Genomic DNA, 18,419 nt, shown 5'->3' with positions numbered 1-18,419 from the left:
CCTTTCTGGCACAAGTTTGTTAGTGGGCCCTTGCTCTGGTTGTCCCTGCTTTATGAGAAGCTGCAGAGATGCACAGCGAGCCTGGATGTGCCTCAGGCCAGTCCCATGCCCCAAAATGTCTCCCTCCCCAGCACGTCCTGACCAGCTTGTCCGCAATCTTGTCCATGATGTTGGCATTATACAATCGGCGGCGCTGGTCCTGCCACCAGCTCTTGATATAGATGCAGGGCTTCTTCTCAAAGTACGGCAGGTGGAAGTAGTTCCTGCAAGAGGAGGCAGAAGAGATGCTCCATGGTGGTAACGCTCCCAGACAGGAACAGTCCCTGTCCCACCACCTCTCCAAGGGAGGCAATGCTGTGATGGGGGCGGATTGGGGGCGGGGGGGAGCGGTTTACAGGAGGTCAGGCATGGGAGAGAGGGAGCTGAAGGTGAATTTCACCCTGAAAAACAAAGGCTCCCTCTCTCCTAGCATCCTTCCCAACACCAGAGCCAGGGTGGATGGGTGCAGTGCCCAGGGATCGCAAATTTACCATCTCAGACCTGGTGACTCAAAGAGAAACGGCCTCACCCATAGTCCGGCAAAGAGCAAATGTCTCCAGCGTGGCAGCAACGTGGGCAAGGGCACAAAGGAAACCAAACCATTAACACCCTTTTCTGAATGCTGGTGAGCATCTCCTAGTCTCCTGGCCTTTATGGCAGGCAGAGGTCTCTGTCTTTTTTTTTCTAGGTTTCCACTTGCTGGTGGGATGGAGTGGTAATAGAATCACAGAATGGGTTGAGTGGGAAGGAACCTTGAAGATCATCCTTTTCCAACCCCCCTGCCATGGGCAGGGACACTTTCCACTAGACCAGGTTGCTCAAAGCCACATCCAGTCTGGCTTGAAATAGTTGTGGTACAGTTAAAGGAAGGATGAGGCTGAAGAACAGGTTCATGCTTCTTGGATGCCTGATCACTGGCCATGAGCTGAGATCCACCCAGTGTAAAGCCACTGCAGATCCTGCTACACCTTAATTAAAAAGCAGATTCAGCTCATCCTTTGGAAGCCATCGGGGTGTTTCCAGCCAGGAGATGTCAGCAGAGCCCCACAGTTGAACATGAGGCTCCCAGCACCCAGGGGCTGGAGACATCTGGGTAAAGAGCAGGAGAGACAGAGCCCAGGGGACAGGCTCAAACACCATCAGTGCTCCTTATCTCCATGTGGCATTCACCTTGACAAGGAGCTGGTAAACAAGTGAGGGAACTCCAGGGGGACATTTTTCTCCAGAGTGCAAATACCATACCCTCGCTTCAGTGTGGTTTGTTTCGTTTCCCAATTGAATTAAGTCAGTTAATTCTATTAACATCCATCTATTAGTATAACAGAGTTAAGACCCACTTAAAGCATATCTCATCAGGTTAAATCCAATTAGCTTTCCTTAGTACTAGTCCTTTGTATTCAAATCCAGGCTGTGGCTGAAGCCCAGCCGCCATCTCAAGACACACGTGCTGATCCTGTTCAGTTTGGGGCTTTCTGATCCAGCTGCTTGGGGTGGAAAGCACCCACCAGATTCATACTTGCAGCTGTCTGAATCTTGCCTGTATTTTAGGGTGACTGCGACCTGCACATCACAAAGCAATTCATAAAGCAGACAAAAAAAATGCCAGAATTTTATAGCTGGAGAAACAGAGGCAGAGAGAACAGAAGCGATTTGTTCACTGACAGACCCAGGGTAGGACCCAGTTTCCCAAGTTCTGGTTCTGTTAAACACCGGAGTGTGGCTGCCCACGACTGTAAGCAATGGTGACAGACAGACCAGCCAAGAGTGATGCTGCAAACCAGGGAAAGTGAGAGGATGTAACGTCTTTTACCCCAACCTCCTGCCTAACATACTCTCAAGAATTTTTTTCAGCAGTTTTTACATCCTCTCCTGTGTGTCAGTGACCTTACCAAGCTTTTAAGATCCCAAGTGATGAAATAATGCACCTCCTTGTCTCAGGACAAATTACCCCACTTCTGAAATCTAGCCTCATCTCTAGATGGAGCTTTCGCTTCCTCCACATGGTGCTCACGATGTCTTGTCGGTTCCTAATTCTGTTTCCAAAGCCAAATGGATTAAAGTTAGGCAGCTCGTGATGTTTTGTATGTTGGGCAGCTAGAGAGAGAGCAGGAGCAAAGCCCTGACTTCTCCTTCCCAATGTGCAATACTGGGTTGTGCCACCAAGCACGGCAGCAATCCTAAGGATCTCCTTATAGACTTGTCTCCAAAATGTATGAAACTTAAACATACAGAAGTTAATCTGTTTTTTCCAGTGCTCACCAATGATTTTTTTTAATCCACTGGTTAACTTCATCCCTATTTCCCATAGGGCAAGAGCACTAAAGTTATCACATAGCCTTGAGTTTTGGGTGCAAATCTGGCCAGGTGGATTGAAGGATGTCTTTTGCAGGGTAGCTTGAGAGGTGAATCCAACCATTATTGGACATCGGAGAACCCACAAGAATTCTCAGAACTGTAGGGAATGGTGTGTGTGTGAGTCAGACGGCAGACTGGAGTATCTAAGACAACTATCTACATGTGTGTAGTGGAATGAAGCTGGGTTAATTAGCATTGATAATATACAACTGTGGGTTGGCTTCGGGGGCGGTGGGTTGGCTTCGGGGGCGGTGGGTTGGCTTCGGGGGCGGTGGGTTGGCTTCGGGGGCGGTGGGTTGGCTTCGGGGGCGGTGGGTTGGCTTCGGGGGCGGTGGGTTGGCCGATGTAGATAAGGTGCAGGTGTGGCTGGTTAAGTTAAGTGGTTGAGACCCAATGAAGAGAGAGCAGCCAAGGAAGAAGTGAGAGGAGAGAGAACACATGCCCTGGAGGAGGTGGGATGAGGAGAAGGCAGCAGAGGGACTGTATGAAGAGTATGCTGGTATGAGGTGGTGAAAGACCTTGTTGCAGCTTGATAGTTTTGAGAGTGCTGCGACACACCTGGTATCTAATCTCCCTTTACATGGAGATCTCATCCCTGCTGCTGTTCCCAGATCTGCTGGGCTGAATGAACCCAGGCCCCACGACAGCACTGACTGCAGCTCTGCAGATAGTGGTGGGAGCTCAGATACCCAGAGCCGTACGGCAACACGTACAGACCATGTCTGAATTGAGAGCCACATCTCTGCCCAGAGGCACTTCAGTGGCCAAGCAGTCATGCTTACCTGTCTGTGACCAAGGGCTTCACAGGTTGAGATGAAGAAACAGACACCAGCTCTCCATCCTCATCACCTTCATCCTCACTTGAGTTCTGGAGCAGCTCAGACTCCTCCTCATCCCCATTCCGTCCCTCTTTCTTCCTCTGTAGGATGGGTTTGGTCATACCATCGATCTGGTTCCCATAGTTACCTCAAGGCAAAAAAGGTGAAATAAATTCACAGGGCTGTAACTCCAACAGGGCTCGATCTCTTGGCTTTAATTCAGGTTGGGGAAAAGTTTTCTCTGCAGGAACCATGGGGGGCAGTGGAGTTCAACTCTCTGAAACCATGCCCAGGAACCATAAATGAGTGATGGGTGCCTGTCTCCTGCTCACATCCCCTCTTGAGCTAGTAGGAAGACACTCCCTCCATTTGGTGGTCAGCCTTGGGAGGCACGAAGCCAGGGTGAGAGAGGGAGCAGCTCCACAGGCCACAGCACAGCATGAACACAATAGATGATTTGGGGCCCCACATGGCTTGTGCCAGGAAAGTAGCCATCACCTTCTCCCTAAACTGAGCGCCCTTTGTGCTCTAGCATGTGTTAGTATGGAAAAAGGGGAAGAAATCCTGCTCTCAGCCATGGATCCTGCATTCCCCACCAGGCATGCTTCAAAACCACCCTCCCCAAAAAACAACCAACCTATTGTGACCTCGAAGTTGATGGGTTTGTCACCAATCTTCCTGTCGATCATGGTAGCTTCTAGGAAGGCTCCAAAGAGAAAGAACTCCTCCATCTTCCCAGTGCAGTTCTGCAGAAGAAATCATGGGGACCAGGGCTGAGGTCATCTGGAGGGACCCTGGCAGGGCAGGTCCCCTTGGGCAGAAGGGTGCATCACCTAGCACCTCTGAGCACCCTCATGGGCAAAGATGAGGTGCCACTGCTCAGGCTTTCAAAAGGACCATGAGAGTTCCTCTTCCCCAGACTGAGCCATCTCCAGGCTCACTGCAGAGAGAGTTTAATTAAAAGATTTTGCCCTAATTTTTAAATGGGTTGAGATCAGTCATCCCTTGCACATAAGGGACTGTCTAAGGGACATTGAGGAATACTCACAAATTGAATTAATCAAATTACACTGAATCATCTGCCTGGATGCTCTTTCAGAACTGGAATAGCTTTATTTCCAGGTGGTTTTGTTTCCCCTTGAGCTGAATTAAGGCCACTTTACTTCTGCAGGAGAGTTTTCACACGGTCACACTGCCGTCAGACTTCTCCATTTCTACTCTACACCCTTGGCTCATAGAGGTTGACATATGTAGGCACCCCCAGCTACGACAAGCCTGGATGTGTCTTTTCATGCAGAGCACAGGCAGCAGCCTTGCAGGCTCTACATGTCAAGACTAAAGCTGCGGGGCTTCTCTTGTCAGGAAACAGCCCTTCAATTTCTCTGACCAGTTCCATCCTGCCAGAATTGGTTGGGAAATATATTAGTCTTGTCTTCTCTTTGAAACCCATCATCAGGACAAGAGTGAGACATCTGGCATTAGGAGACGTCTCTCTTCTCTCTTTGCCCTGTCTAAATCCCAAATGGAGAAACATCTCAAAATCTAGGATCCTCCTTCACTCAGATACTCCTTCTGCCCAGCATTCCTAAGAGAGGTAAGCATTTGAATGACTGCAAAACCTGAAATCCTTGTCAGATTTGCTTTTATTGTGCTGGAGGATCCAGAACTCTTAAGAAAACACTAAACAAAATCCTTGGTTTGTGAGACCAAATATAAAAACCCCAAGAGGCCTGAGACCCAAGACTCACCACTGGCAGCTGTAGGGTTAGGGGCAACTTACATCAGCAACTGATGGGGCCTGCTCAACTTGCACCTCGGTGGAGCTGTTGATCTCTGGGTTGGTGGTGTCCAAGATCTCCACAGCAAGACTCAACAAAAGCCTGGCCCGGAAGGAGACGCCTTCGCCCAGACCCTCGTTCAGCTCTTGGTGCTCATCCATCAGGGTGTAGTTCCGAGTGGAGCCGTACATGTTCACCCACGCGGGGCCAAAGGTGGGCAGAAATCCTGCAGCAGACCAAATATGCATGTAGGGAAGGGGACGTGCAAGAAGGAGGGCAACTCTTTGCCTCAGGGTACAAACTCACTTATGGATTAACATCACTTTCCTGGTCTGTACAAGTTGATGCAGGCTTGAATATGCACACGTGTGTGCATGAGAATGCATGCTTGCAACCATACATGGAGACCATTTTGCAGTGAAGGCAGCAATGGGGACTGTGCAGTGCACCAGTGAGTCAGAGGTGCAAAGACAGAGGTTTGTTGCCCATTGGGCAAGTCACCCAATGTGAGTCAAGAAAAAGGAACATCCTATTAATCCCCTTTCTAGAGCCATCCTTGGTTTCACATCGGTCCTGCCTATGTGTGCTGGTGTGTTCATGTGTGCGTGAATGGGGGAGCCTGTCAGACATTCATCCATTCATAGCAATTATTTGGAACAGCAAATTGTTCTTGGGTGTCCTTGCTTTCAGGTATTGGATTGGAGTCTTGTGATTGGGCTTGGTTTCAAAGAGTGTGTGTCCAGTGACCTCAGAAGACCACTGCAAGAGAACCAAGGTCTTTCCAGCCAGGCACCAAGAAGCAGCTGTCTCCAGGGGTGGGGGAGGGAGCCTAGGCCACTGTGCTAACTCTCTGCCAAAGGGATGTCTCTCTACCTTAGTAGAGTAGGTAGCTCAGCCTGCTCCCCACCTTAGCTTTACCTTTGTCTCCTTCATTAGAGATCTTCCGCAGATCAATGAAATGGGTACCAATGGCCACATCATTGACTTTGTCTGAGTCTCGGATCTGGACCTTTATCCGCTTGCACAACGGGGGGAACATTTCTGTGAAGATTATTTGCTCATTCCAGAGAGGCTCATAGCTGCTTTTTTGTACGGATGTCTTCCCCTGCCAAGTGAGAGGAGACAGATGTTAGACAAGGGTTTGAGCTCCCAAGCCATCCCTCACAATGTGAACTGCTTCCTTGCTAATCACCACTGAAACATGCATTCTGCCTGGCCACTCTCCTCTCCCAAGTAACAAGCTCCTTTCCTCAGCTGAAGAGTGCTGCAAACCCATCACAATCTGCACAAGAGAGGGGAAACATAGCAAACAAGGTGGCTTTGCCATGCATCTCAGCATCTACATGCCAGGAAAACTAAGATCAGGCCTCCTGTACAATGGCTGGTCCTGCTCACGTTACCTCCCAGGGTCACCCTGGTACCATGCACAGCTTGCACACCTTCTGCCCTGCAAAGACCACCTGCACATAGGGGTCTACCAAGTCCTTGTTGTCCCCAATGAAAGCCTTCTTCACATTGGCCATGATGCTGGTGTTCATACGGGGCAGTCCCTCTGCTCGATAGATCTTGACGTAGAAACGAGCCCATTGCCTCTCCGCAGGAACCCCATCTGGGAGGAGGAGGTTCCTGCAAAGTCAACAGATAGGTGGGAAACAGCTGCTGGGGTCGGCAGGTTTGTCGGGAGAGGCTTACCAAAGAGGAAGAAGCTCCCCACTTTCTGAGCACAGGCTCTGTGGAGAAGGAAAGATGACCATTTCCACAGCCATATGTTTTATTGCTGTTCTGTTTCTGCCCATCTTCCTGTTTTGGGATGTGGAGTGATGGTTTTGTAAGGAAAATCTTAGAGAAGCCCCTTGAGGTGCCTCTGGGCGTTCCACAGAAGGAACATAATTATTGTCAGTGGAGTCTAGAAGACAATTAAACTCAGCCTAATTTAGACATTTAAAGCAGGCCAGATGAACGGGATGTTAGAAGAGCCTTTTTTCTTTATCAGGGTACAAGGGGAGCTGAGGTGATTATTTTGGGGGGAGAAATGAACTCCATTAAATTGTTTTCCTCATTGTATGTGGCTTTCCCCTTCTGGAGGAAGAAATGGGAGCCACGTGGGACGCTGTGAACAAAACAATTTCTAGAGGAACTGCTGGACTTGTCCATGAAAAAGTGGGATAATATCACCACTACAGCATGGAACGATGGCCCAAAATATTTCAGGTAGTGCCTCAAGCCCCCCGGTTGCCAGCAAGTCAATAGACCCGCACTGGTATTTTGCTACCAGTCTGGGTTTCTGACCATGTGGCAAGAGGCTGAGGGGTAGATTTGAAAGCCCATGGTTGCACTCAGAGATATTGAATTAGCCTGAAACGCTTTGGGGCTGAAACCTTTTAGATGCTCTGGGGAACCAAAGAGTCCTGCCCATGCAAGCAGCCTGGGAAACCTCATCCAGACCACCCTGCTCTGCCCTGGCAGTGGGTGATGAGACCCCATCCCATCCCATCTTGCCCACCCAAGCACCAACAGGAGCATTAGGTAAACAGGGGGGACATCAAATTGGTTGACATCAGGCTGGTGTTGGTTGTTGGTATAGAGAGCTCAACAATCAGGAGACGGTCTGACCTAACAGAAATGACTTGTCTCTACTTGATATGACCTGGGTTCACACCAGTAATCTGCCATGTGTTCTCTCTCTGAAAAACAACTTATGGGTCCCCCTGGTTTCATTGCACAAGGTAGGTACGTGTACTAGAGGGGCTGTCAGCCTGATGTGTAGAGATGCTGTCCTCATTGTAGATTTCAAGGTAAAGAGACATGAAAAGTCATTCCCAAGAAAGTTTGTCTGAAGCTGGTTCTGCAGATCCTTACCCTTCAATATCCTCCTCCTCCGTCTCATTGGATTTGTGTGGAGTCTTGATGTTGTCTCCTTTCCCTACGACAGCGATGTCACACTTCAGGTAACCTTTCAGCCCGGCAGTGAGATCCTCAGGGTCAGAAAGGATGGCCCATTTGTGGTAGAACTGGTGCTCTGGAAGCCAGGGGACAAGACAGTCATTTATCAGAATGAGACACAGCAATAACCATGAAGACTGGAAACATCCTTCCACTCAAGTGGGAGGACTTACACATACAAGAAACATCTTCAGGTGTGAGGAATTCAGACAGAAACCTCTGAAAAATTCATTAGGAAGATGTGTCTCATGTTGAAGACTAGAGAAGCAATGGGATAAATTGTCTGAAAGTGGGTGGAGTCTCCATCACTGGAGGTCACCAACCCTGGAGGTATTTAAAAGTTATGTAGACGTGGCACTTAGGGGCATGGCTTAGCGGTGGGCTTGGCAGTGCTGGGTTAATAGTTGGACTTGATCTTAAAGGTCTTTTCCAACCTAAATAATTCTATGATTCTAAGTCTTTAAGGTCTCAGGTGCCTTTTGGATGGTGTTAGAAAGATTTCATCCTGCTTGGAGCAGGGAACCAGACTAGATGCTCCCTTAAGGTCCCCCTCATCATCTGCTGACCCCCCTCAGGTGCAGACTCTGGAGGCTTCATTCACATCTTAGCTCTCAGGCTTATTTATAGAGGCAGAATGTTGCACTAGGTGTGACGTGGGAGCACAGGAAAAAAGCACCTTGAGGTGATTTTGGGGTATCTCTTCTGAAGGGGTGTTGTGTGTGCAGCTCTAGCATAGGGTGAGCACCAGGCCCTCAAATGGGCATTGCTGTTCTGTTTATCATCAGTGATCAACATGACAGCAGCACTGATCAACCTCTCTCTTTTACGTTGCACACCAGACATCTTCCTTTCTTGGTTCAAACGCCAACCACAGAGGACAAGGTCCAGCCCATGAGCTTCAGCTATCTGGAAGGTTGATATCTTGCCTGAGCAAGTCACCTTGGGCTTCTTTCCTCAGGTGGTCAGTGGACAGACAGCAGCACACCCAGAGAGCATCTCAGCCTCTGGCTGTAGCACCTTATCTCAGGATGGGATGTACAACTTTCCCTGAAGCTGCTGAGTGTGGTCTCTCCTGACTGCAGTGGGAGCCCAGGTGACTTGCTTATGTCCAGGATACTACCATTAAGTTAGATAAGCATCACCCATGGAACCTAGCACTCACCCGGCTACTTGGCAAGAATATTTGTCCAGTGGTGCAGGTCCTATGCACACAGGACTAGTTGCAAACAGCATTTACGTACCAGGTTGGGTATAAACGGTTCCAACATCCATCTTGAAGGAGCCTACCAAAGTCCCACTGCGCAAGAGGTTTTTTGAATGGATCACCTGGAAATGGAGAGGGGAAAACCAGTCAGACTTTTTTCCAAGCCCTGAGAGCCAAAAGGCTCTTTCCAGAGATGTTCAGTGTCAGATGGGAAAAGAGCTGAAGCATTTTCCATGGTCTGTGCAGGACCTTGGTCTGTATAAGGACACTAACAGCCACAGTGGAGCTGGCAGTTCTTGCTTAGTAGTACTGCAAGCAAGTGTATACTTGGATTGAATACAAATAACTGCAAAGAAATCAGTCTTTGAAGCAAGACGCAGTCTTCCAGCCACTATGGCAACAAGCACTGGGATGTTCACCTGAAGGAAGGGTCTTAAGGATGCTGGAAATCTATGGTCTAATTCCCTTTGTGGGAGTAATTGTACAGCTGGTCTGCACATAGGAAGGATATGGATACTCCTAATTAGCATGCTTTGGTCAGTGAATTGGCAAATCTTGTTCATCACCCTCCTCCATGGCTACGGGGAGGCCTGCAGCCCCTGCTTTGCTCTCAGCATCTGCAGTCCTCAGTTTCCACAATAGCTTTGCCAGTCTCGTACCCCAGGAAACCCTCTGGCAGGCTCGAGGAGGTCTGTCCTCCTCGCCAAGCCTAAACACATCCCAAGACAGGTTCAGTTCTGCCTGGCTCTGAAATATCAGAGATCATCCATGGAGGGAGAGAGCGAGTGCAGGAGTGGAGCTGTGTCGACCCAGCAATGAAGGTCAGCAACAGCAAGAGGGACTGAGCATCTGCAAAAGAGGTGAGGCTCGTAGGACTGAACACCTTGGCTTCTGTTGGGGTCTCACATCAAGGGCTTTAAATCCATCCCCAGTGCATACATAAAACAGGTTGGTTTCTCCCAAAGCCCCACAAAAAGGACAACGCAACCATGCTCACTTACAGACAGCTTGATGATCTTGTCGAACATGACATCTGGGGGGACGTGGAAATCGAAGACGAAGTACTGAAAGGGAAGGAGCAGTTGTGAAAGCAGGAGAGCTGGGGTGGGCTCCTTTTGGGTTGAGAGAGTTTGAATTTGGATTTTTATTTTTTCGATTGAAGAGACAGTGCACAGTCCAGCTGGAGAAGCTGTGACTGCCTGGAGGAACATCCTGCAGCACATGTCACAGCAGGGATGCACCCATGTGAGCCCCAACACTGACAGCCTCTGCAGTCTGGGGAACTAGAAGGAAGCACTGACCTCTTAGAAAAACCAAGACGACCTTAGCACAGATCAAGTGAGTGTACTTTTTACCATTTTTGCAAAATACCAGAGGGCAAAGGCTTCACTTTTCCTTCTGCGTGGTTTGAGATTTCATCTTATTCCAACAAGAGGTGACAGAAGAAAAAAAAAAGGAAAAAACCCAAAGTGACAAGAAACTACATTTAATTGACTAACAGCAATGAAGACCCTGAGGAGCAGGTAGCTGTGAGCGTCACCAGAGGACAGACCCACCTCATTGTAGTAAGGGCAATTGGTTGATTCTTTCATGGACGTGTATTTCTTTTCCTCTCCAACCTCCACGCAGACCATGGGGTCCATGTTGAGCCCAACAAGCTGCCGGGCCTCGATGATAGTGATGCTGACCTGGGGAGAGGGATTTGCACACCTTCACCTCCTGAGAGCAGCATCAGATGCCACTCATTGCCTTAACCCCCGTCTTCCCAAATCTTGGGGAAAAACAGAAGTTTGTCATTCACAACTCAATCCACTTTGTGACATTAAATTAACATTAGGTATTTAGATCATATATAAATTCCCTCCTTGCAATATTAAATTTCTATTAGGAATTCCTGCTCAGATTATACCTAAATTTCTTAACTTAAAGAAAAACGTAAGGTGTAATTCTGTGTAGGTAAAAAATCTTTTCAGTTCCCAGTAGCCATTTTTCTAGAGTCATCTCTTTAAAATCTATCCCAAGTTGGTGGTAGGACAGGTAACCTCCAGGTTTCAAAGCACAGTGAATTTGGGGTTCCTTTAAAAAATTTTTAAAATAATGTGAACTCTCAGTCCTGGCTACCTTGAAGCCCAACATATGAGTTAATTTACACATGCTTTCTCTAGCTATCATTAATTACTTTTGTACTTGAAGTCAGGTTTATCTTAGAAATCCGTTAAAAATTAAACTATTATATTTATGAGTAAATTCGGGGAAATTTCATTTTGGTAACATATTAAGAGACTTGACTTTCAATCAGATTTCTTTAAAAAAGGTTCAGATTCTAGCAAAAAAAAAAAAAAAAAAACCAAAAAACCCAAAAACCAAAAACATCAAACAAACAAAAAAACCCACCAAATCACCAGAAGTTGCTGGGATGCTGTGATAATTTAAGCTGAAATATTCTCTTCTAAAGTACTCCTAAAAGGCAGCTGAGGAAGGGGGCAAGGCTGCCTGCCATTTACTTAGCACAGGGGGGCCGAGGTGCAGGCACCGCCGCCAAGCCCATGGCCAGCAGTGCAGCAGCTCACGCAACCTGGCTCGGGCTCGCTCTTCACATACAGCACAGAAAACTGTGCAGAGACATCCCAAACGTCTTCTGAGGAGTCATCTCTGCACCCAGACCCTCCCTCCACCCCTGCCCCAACCCACGCCAGCTCCTGGAGGTGGCTTGGCTGGGCACCATCCTTCATTAACACTGTGTCCCTCCCTCCATCCCCTCTGCTGCCACAGGCCGAGGTTTCCCAGGGATGCGGTCTGGAAGATAAAGCCCTTTCCTCTTTAATTCTCAGATGTCCCACAGAAGCCAGTTGTCAAAGGAAAACAGACATAGGGAGGTCAGCCAGGCATGTGCCTTGTTCACGAACCAGCCTAGAACTGCAAATCCCATTATACTCCAGAAATTAGCCATTCCCCATGAACACCAACCTTGTCATCCTCCTGTTTGCAGTAGCCAAATAACTGGACCTCGTGTTCCTTCTGCCTCTTGGATTTCATTTGTTTTGCACCTTCCCCCTTGTCTTTATGTTCTTTATGTTCCCCTCTCCTGAACCAAGCGCACTCATTCCCTGCAAGCCTCAAAATTTGATCTGCAGTGTATGCTGCAAGTGTTCTGTAATAAATCTCTAACAGAAATCACTATTTGCACTGTTCCAAGATATCCCCAGGAACATGTTGCTGTGCTGAGGAGAGAGGACATAAAAGCTAAATCGCTGCTGAATCAGCACAACCTTGTGAAAAAGAGACGAGAAGCCAATTTATGAACCACGCTGGCACAAACTAGTAAAAGAAAAGGGAGCAGCACGCATCATCTGAGCCTTGGGAAATGAAATGTGTCATTCTTCTAACGCCAGACAAAGTGGCAGGAACATCACTTGAGCAGGACCACAGCAGCCACGTACCAGACTATTCAAGGAAATGTAGTGAGCAACCTACTGCCAGCCAGCACTCACCCATCTTGAATACTAAGCAGCACACTGGAAGCTCTTAGGAAGTAAGAGCAACATATTGGGGACAGCCTGCGCCAATCACAGATTAATTGGGGCTTTCTGGGCTTCACATGATGGACAGCAAAACCAGTTAATTACTTATTCTTGAGTTTATTGCCTCGACCATTTAAATGCCAGCTCTGGGGAAGTCATGCTTGCCGAGTGCAGCGTGTGGAAACTCGGCACAAATTCACTCCCTGTAAAACTGTCCCCCCATCCCTTGGGTTGTGACCCCTGTGAGCTGAGGTTGGGAACACAACACTGTCACCTACCTGGTAATCCATCGGTCTCCCAGCGCTTGGCTCCATTTTGATGTCAGGCTTGGACCTTTGGAGGAGCAGAAGAAACCCTCAGTAAAACCACAGATGGACTCAATCATGGAATCACAGAGGTTGGAAAAGACCTTGTTGATCATCGAGTCCAACCATTAACCCAGCACTGCCAAGTCAATCCTTAACCATGTCCCTAAGCACCGCATCTATGTGTTTTTTAAACACCCCCAGGGATGGTGACTCCACCACCTCCCTGGACAGCCTGTTCCAGTGCTGGACCACCCTTTCAGTGAAGAAATTTTTCCTAATATCCAATCTAAACCTCCCCTGGCAAGTATTGACTTGCTGCAAGCTGTGACACAGCATTGGCAGGGTCACCCCTCGAAGCTCCTGCCATCTTTCAATCTGAGAAATATAAACCCTGAGGGCTATCAAACACCCCTGAACATTGGTGCTCTTTGTAGTAGGTCAGGTATTTCCAAAAAACCCAACAGCCGCATGGGGCGATGTGATTTCCAACATACCCCGTCTCAGGGGACATCTGGTTGTGGGGTGTTTGCCAGCATGCCCTCATCCCCCAGCTTGCACAAGCTCACATCTGGACCTCACCTCTTATTTGAGACATTGGTGGTGACAGCTGTGACAGAGGCCAAGGAAATGGTGTCCGGTTCCAGTCTGCCTCCCTGCCTGATGGCTTTTTGGTCCAGGTCTTCTGCCTCCAATACAGCAGGTTCATCTGCATAAAGGAGACAAAACAATGTCTCTTATTGTTTCCACTCGGTGAATAATTAAAGGCAAAGAGAAAGGTAACCAATACATCCCATCAACCTCACCTGATATACAAAGAACAATGGTCACCGGGTCAGGTCACAGACAACCTGGTCTAGAAAGGGACTAAAAAAAGGTTTGCCTTGCATGACACGTTATTCCGCCTGGGCAGTGTGCCTGTATACGGTTTCATGAAGGCAGAAAGAAAACAAAAAATGACAAATGCCCCAGACTTCAAGGGGTGAAAGAGCACTTGAGCAAGTGTGGCAGCTCCAACTACCAGCGGAACAGTTGCAAAGACAACCAGCTGTGTAGCTTTGGGGTAGAGGGGTATGAAAAAACAGGAGAAAAGGGTAATTTGGGGCCACTCACTCCAAGAAAGACCTTGAGGTGCCGGAGCATGTCCAGAGCCGGGCAGGGGGCAGGGGCTGGGGCACCAGTCTGATGGGGGGGCTGGGGGGGGTCAGCCTGGAGAGGAGGGGGCTCAGGGGGGACCCGATCGCTCCCTACAGCTGCCTGGGAGGGGGCTGCAGCCAGGGGGGTCGGTCTCTGCTCCCAGGTCACAAGCGACAGGACAAGGGGGAACGGCCTCAGGTTGCACCAGGGCAGGTTTAGGTTGGAGACTGGGAAACATTTCTTCACCGAAAGGGTGTCCAGCACTGGGACAGGCTGCCCAGGGAGGGGGGGAGGCACCGTCCCTGGGGTGTTTAAAAGATGCGCAGATGTGGCACTTACGGACATGGGTTAGTGGTGGGCTTGGCAGTGCTGTGTTAACGGTTGAACCTGATAACCTCAAAGGTCTTTTCCAATGTAAATGATTCTATGATTTTATTTCCCAAGATGAAAAATTGCTGCAGGGAGAGTCAAAACCTCAGATCCCACCAGCACTGAGCCACAGCTGCGTTGCCCACCAGTCTACCTTTCTATTGGTAAAAGTTGCTCAGAAACTACTTTCCTTGCACAATCCCTGTGTGTGTCATGCCTGCCCCTCCTGCCTTTGCTCTGGTAAGGAAATGACCACAAAGCAGCAATAATAATTTGTTTTTTCTCTTGGGCCAGAAACACCAGTATAGCTGTTGGATCACTGGCTTGCTTGGCTGGCACAGCAGGGTAGCACCAAATCCACTCACACAGCACAGACACAGCTCCTGGGAAACAGGTTCCCTGTCTCTTTGCTAACCTAAGACATGGAGATTGGCATGTTCCAGGAGACTAGAAATCAGGTCTGGTCTGGTTTTCTGAGATGACATGGGCTAAAGCAAGGGAGATCTAGGATGGGTGTCAGCAAAAGCTTTCCATCAGGATGGAGAGATACACTGCTGCAGGTTGGATGGGAAAAGGGTGTCCTCAACTCAACTGGGAGTTTCTGAGTTTGAGTTAGAACCCCACCAGCTGGGAAGGACCTAAGCAGGTTTGATCCTGCAATGTGCGGGTGGGCAGACAGACTAGCACCCTCCCAGCTTGGTTTTTGGTGATTCAGTGAATCTATTTGATTTGAGCAGGACCGGCAGTCCATACAGAAGGAAAGCAGAGCATGGCACAGGAGGGATGCTGACTTGGCCAGCAGGCACATGGTTCAACACACCCACCCTGTCCCATCACCACCTGGCCAGACCAATGGTAGGAAGCACAGCCAGAACAGCACTGAGGCTGAGGAGGGTGGTGTTAAGAGAACAGAGCCCTGGTGAGGTGTGTGAAAGCCAGGGGTACTTGGGTAAAGGGGAAGAAGGAGCCCCATGGCCATGGAGCACTGACTACACCATGCAACACAGCAGCTGTGTTGCAACCATTCCCGACCACGGGTAAATCCTGATCTGTAAGGGCACTTCACTACCTGACTGCACACCCTGTTCCTGCCTTTGCATCCCAGCTGCTTTCTCTGTGGTCTTGCATAAAGCTTTAACCATGAGATGAATGCCCAGGCACTGGGGAGAGAGAGAGCCCACCCAGGTTTCCATGCCATGCCTTCCCAGTGCCAATGCCTCTACCTACACTGGTGTCCCAGTCCAAATTCCCCTTTTCCTACCCTCAAACCTGGCTGAAGAACAGTGGAGATTTGCCCAGAAACACTATCTAAAGCAACACTTTGCCCTTGCTTGCAAACATGCATTCCTCCATTTCTTTGCTGTTGAAACCCAACCCTTTGGTCTGAATGGAAACAACAACAAATTTCCATTCGCTGCCCCTCTTGTGCATTTCCAGAAAGGCATCTGATTTCAGCGGTGCTGAGCTGGGGGGACAGGCAGCCCCGCAGCAGCTAAGCCCTTCCTCTCATGGTGCTGCTGCATTGTGCACCCAGCAAGGTGCAAGGGCTAAACCCTGCTTTGCACTGTCACATTTGCAAATCAGCCCTTAAATATAAGCCAGGAGCAGCCTGCACAACTCATAAGTGTTGCCACAGGTGGGATATCACAAGGTGGGGGAAGACTGGCCAAGCCTTCAGCAGGAAACTCTTTCTGTCAGTTCCTACTTCCCATTTCCCCATGGAGACCCTCTCTGCAGCTCTCCTCCAAGCATCCAGTGCTCCCTGTCTAATCCCCAAGTTACCAGCTGGCTGTGCCCCATGTGAGTCACTTTGGGGACAGACTTTTTAGCAGGGCCTGTAGCGACAGGATGAGGGGTGATGGCTTTAAACTGAAGGAGGGGAGATGGAGATGAGAGATGAGGAAGAAATTCTTCCCTGTGAGGGCGGCGAGGCGCTGGCCCAGGCTGCCCAGAGCAGCTGTGGGTGCCCCATCCCTGGCAGGGCTCAAGGCCAGGCTGGACAGGGCTGGGGGCAGCCTGGGCTGGGGGGAGGGGCCCCTGCCTGTGGCAGGGGGGTGGGACTAGATGGTCTTTAGAGGTCCTCTCCCACCCAAACCATTCTGTGATTCTATGGCAACTCAGGTGCTTTCCTGGGATGCGGAGGACAGCCAAAAAGAAGCCCTGGAGCAGGGAACAACCTCCTCCCAGGAACAACATACCTTGTTTCCGATGGTCATCCTTGGATGGACGCGTCTTGCCAAGCTTCATGGCTGAAAAAACTCCTTTCCCAGCTCTGGAAGAAGAGAGGAAGAAAAAAAAGCCCAAACCCATGTCAATTACTGTATTTTTGTGCTGTTTTCTAGGATGTGGGGGTGGGAACAGGAGGAGCCTTTCACAGCTCAAAAGCAAGAGAGGAAATATCAGCTGAAAGACTGAGCAGGGGCTGCTGCAAAGATGAGACACGGCAGGGTCAAGGTCACAGCTAAATGCACAGCCTTTGAGTCTTGGATCTCTTTTTTTTTTTTTTTTTTTTTTTCCCCCCTCAGGGAATGCCTCAATTTGGGATAAAGCACAAGGCTGGAGCACAGCGTTAGCAGCCAAGGAACTCTTGCCCACAGCACGTGCCTCCCATCTCTGCTGCTGCCCGCCACTGCACGGCGAATTCTCATCTCTCCCGACTCGTTTGTACAATTGCTTCCCAGGGCAGTTACCTACAGCCATTTACTAAAAATCAAAACGTCCAACCACTTTCCCCACCACCTCACTGTGAAAAAATCAATAACCTCTTCGGCTTGACCAGCAGCAAACCTGCGCAGAGCCTAAGGTTTTTCAGCAGCCCATTGCAGCAAGACGGTTTTCACCCTTCCAGCATGGTAAACACCATCACCAGGCCAGTCCCAGCTCTGCACCTGAACTAGACTGGGATCAAATTAACTCAAGGCAGTTTGGGCTGGATTGGCTGATCAAAATAATGCTTTGCAAATTGCTCTAAAAATATTCATTGTTTCAAGGCAAGTTGAAGAAGTTCTAGCTCCAACTGCTTCAGTGGGGCTAGGATCATTACTCCAGCTCCAAAATCAGCCCATGCAACACAAACGCATTGACAGCCTGGACTCCTGTGTTACTTGGCGTTCATTATGAACACCAAATAGACACAAATACAGCATTCTGTAAACGATAGGGTCTCTGCACTGCAGTCTGGATTGCTCTCAAATGCAGGGCTAGCAAATGGGCAGAGACTGTTAATAACAGCCTTGCACATATTTTCAGGAGATGGCTCCACATTATTTGGAGGTAAATCCATGCTGCTGTTGCAAAGAGGTGGGAGGCTCTAAGTTACTCTGGTGTAAGTTGTAGAGTCCAGATGTCATGGGGATTTTTAGCCTGAAGATTCAGCTGAAAACCTCAGTAGGAAAAAACCTCCGTGGCATCTGTAAAACTGAAACCAGCAAGAAGCACAAGTCAGATTGTGCGATAACCGTGTTCTAATATTAAAGAGCAAACAACTGGAGAGAGACTTGAAGGCAAGGGCCTCTGTCTGTCCCAAACGCAGAAGGTGGTAAAGCTGAAGGGGTATTATTTTTTTACTGGAAAATTCCCATTACCTGAAAGTGTTGCTCTTTGCAGAAACCTTGCAGGTTTGATAGATGTGTTCTTGGTCCAGCTTGGAAGCAAGGGGGAACCTCACCTCCAAACTAGCTGCCAGGGCAGGGGAGCCTGGTCTCAGCTCTGGATGCTACAGGATTGGGATGCGCTGCCCATGAGCCAGGTGACAGCACCAAAACTGCAGGATGACCCAGTCTCAGCTTTGATCACATGTGGCTGAGGCCAAAGGATGAAATTGCATAGTGTTTTTTTTTCAAGAAGTCTTGGCATTGCAGCCAGCCTGATGCTTTTGTCGTTTTAAATAACTGGAAGTTTGGTTTGCATAGCCAGAGCAAATGAGAAGAAAATTAAAGAGACTAGGAGGA

At 49.0% G+C, this 18,419-nt stretch overlaps 1 protein-coding gene across 18 annotated transcripts in view; it reads right to left on the bottom strand.

The window, feature by feature from the left end:
- Positions 1 to 18,419, bottom strand: part of OTOF (otoferlin) — a 127,682-nt gene that overhangs the window by 41,457 nt on the left and 67,806 nt on the right. For all 18 annotated transcript variants that reach the window (XM_080388275.1, XM_080388286.1, XM_080388285.1 and 15 more), the window contains 13 exons: positions 16,668 to 16,741; positions 13,546 to 13,672; positions 12,937 to 12,991; positions 10,694 to 10,825; positions 10,139 to 10,201; positions 9,175 to 9,259; positions 7,850 to 8,009; positions 6,430 to 6,616; positions 5,909 to 6,095; positions 4,993 to 5,216; positions 3,850 to 3,958; positions 3,177 to 3,360; positions 143 to 263 (listed from right to left, as the gene is read on the bottom strand). In XM_080388275.1, the coding sequence (XP_080244401.1) occupies positions 143 to 263; positions 3,177 to 3,360; positions 3,850 to 3,958; positions 4,993 to 5,216; positions 5,909 to 6,095; positions 6,430 to 6,616; positions 7,850 to 8,009; positions 9,175 to 9,259; positions 10,139 to 10,201; positions 10,694 to 10,825; positions 12,937 to 12,991; positions 13,546 to 13,672; positions 16,668 to 16,741 (1,708 nt within the window). The remainder of the gene's footprint in view (positions 1 to 142; positions 264 to 3,176; positions 3,361 to 3,849; positions 3,959 to 4,992; positions 5,217 to 5,908; positions 6,096 to 6,429; positions 6,617 to 7,849; positions 8,010 to 9,174; positions 9,260 to 10,138; positions 10,202 to 10,693; positions 10,826 to 12,936; positions 12,992 to 13,545; positions 13,673 to 16,667; positions 16,742 to 18,419) is intronic.

Source organism: Falco punctatus, assembly GCF_963210335.1.
Source record: "Falco punctatus genome assembly, chromosome: 5".
NCBI lineage: Eukaryota > Metazoa > Chordata > Aves > Falconiformes > Falconidae > Falco > Falco punctatus.
Note: the sequence above shows the minus strand (reverse complement) of the source record. Positions and strands in the feature narration are given on the sequence as shown.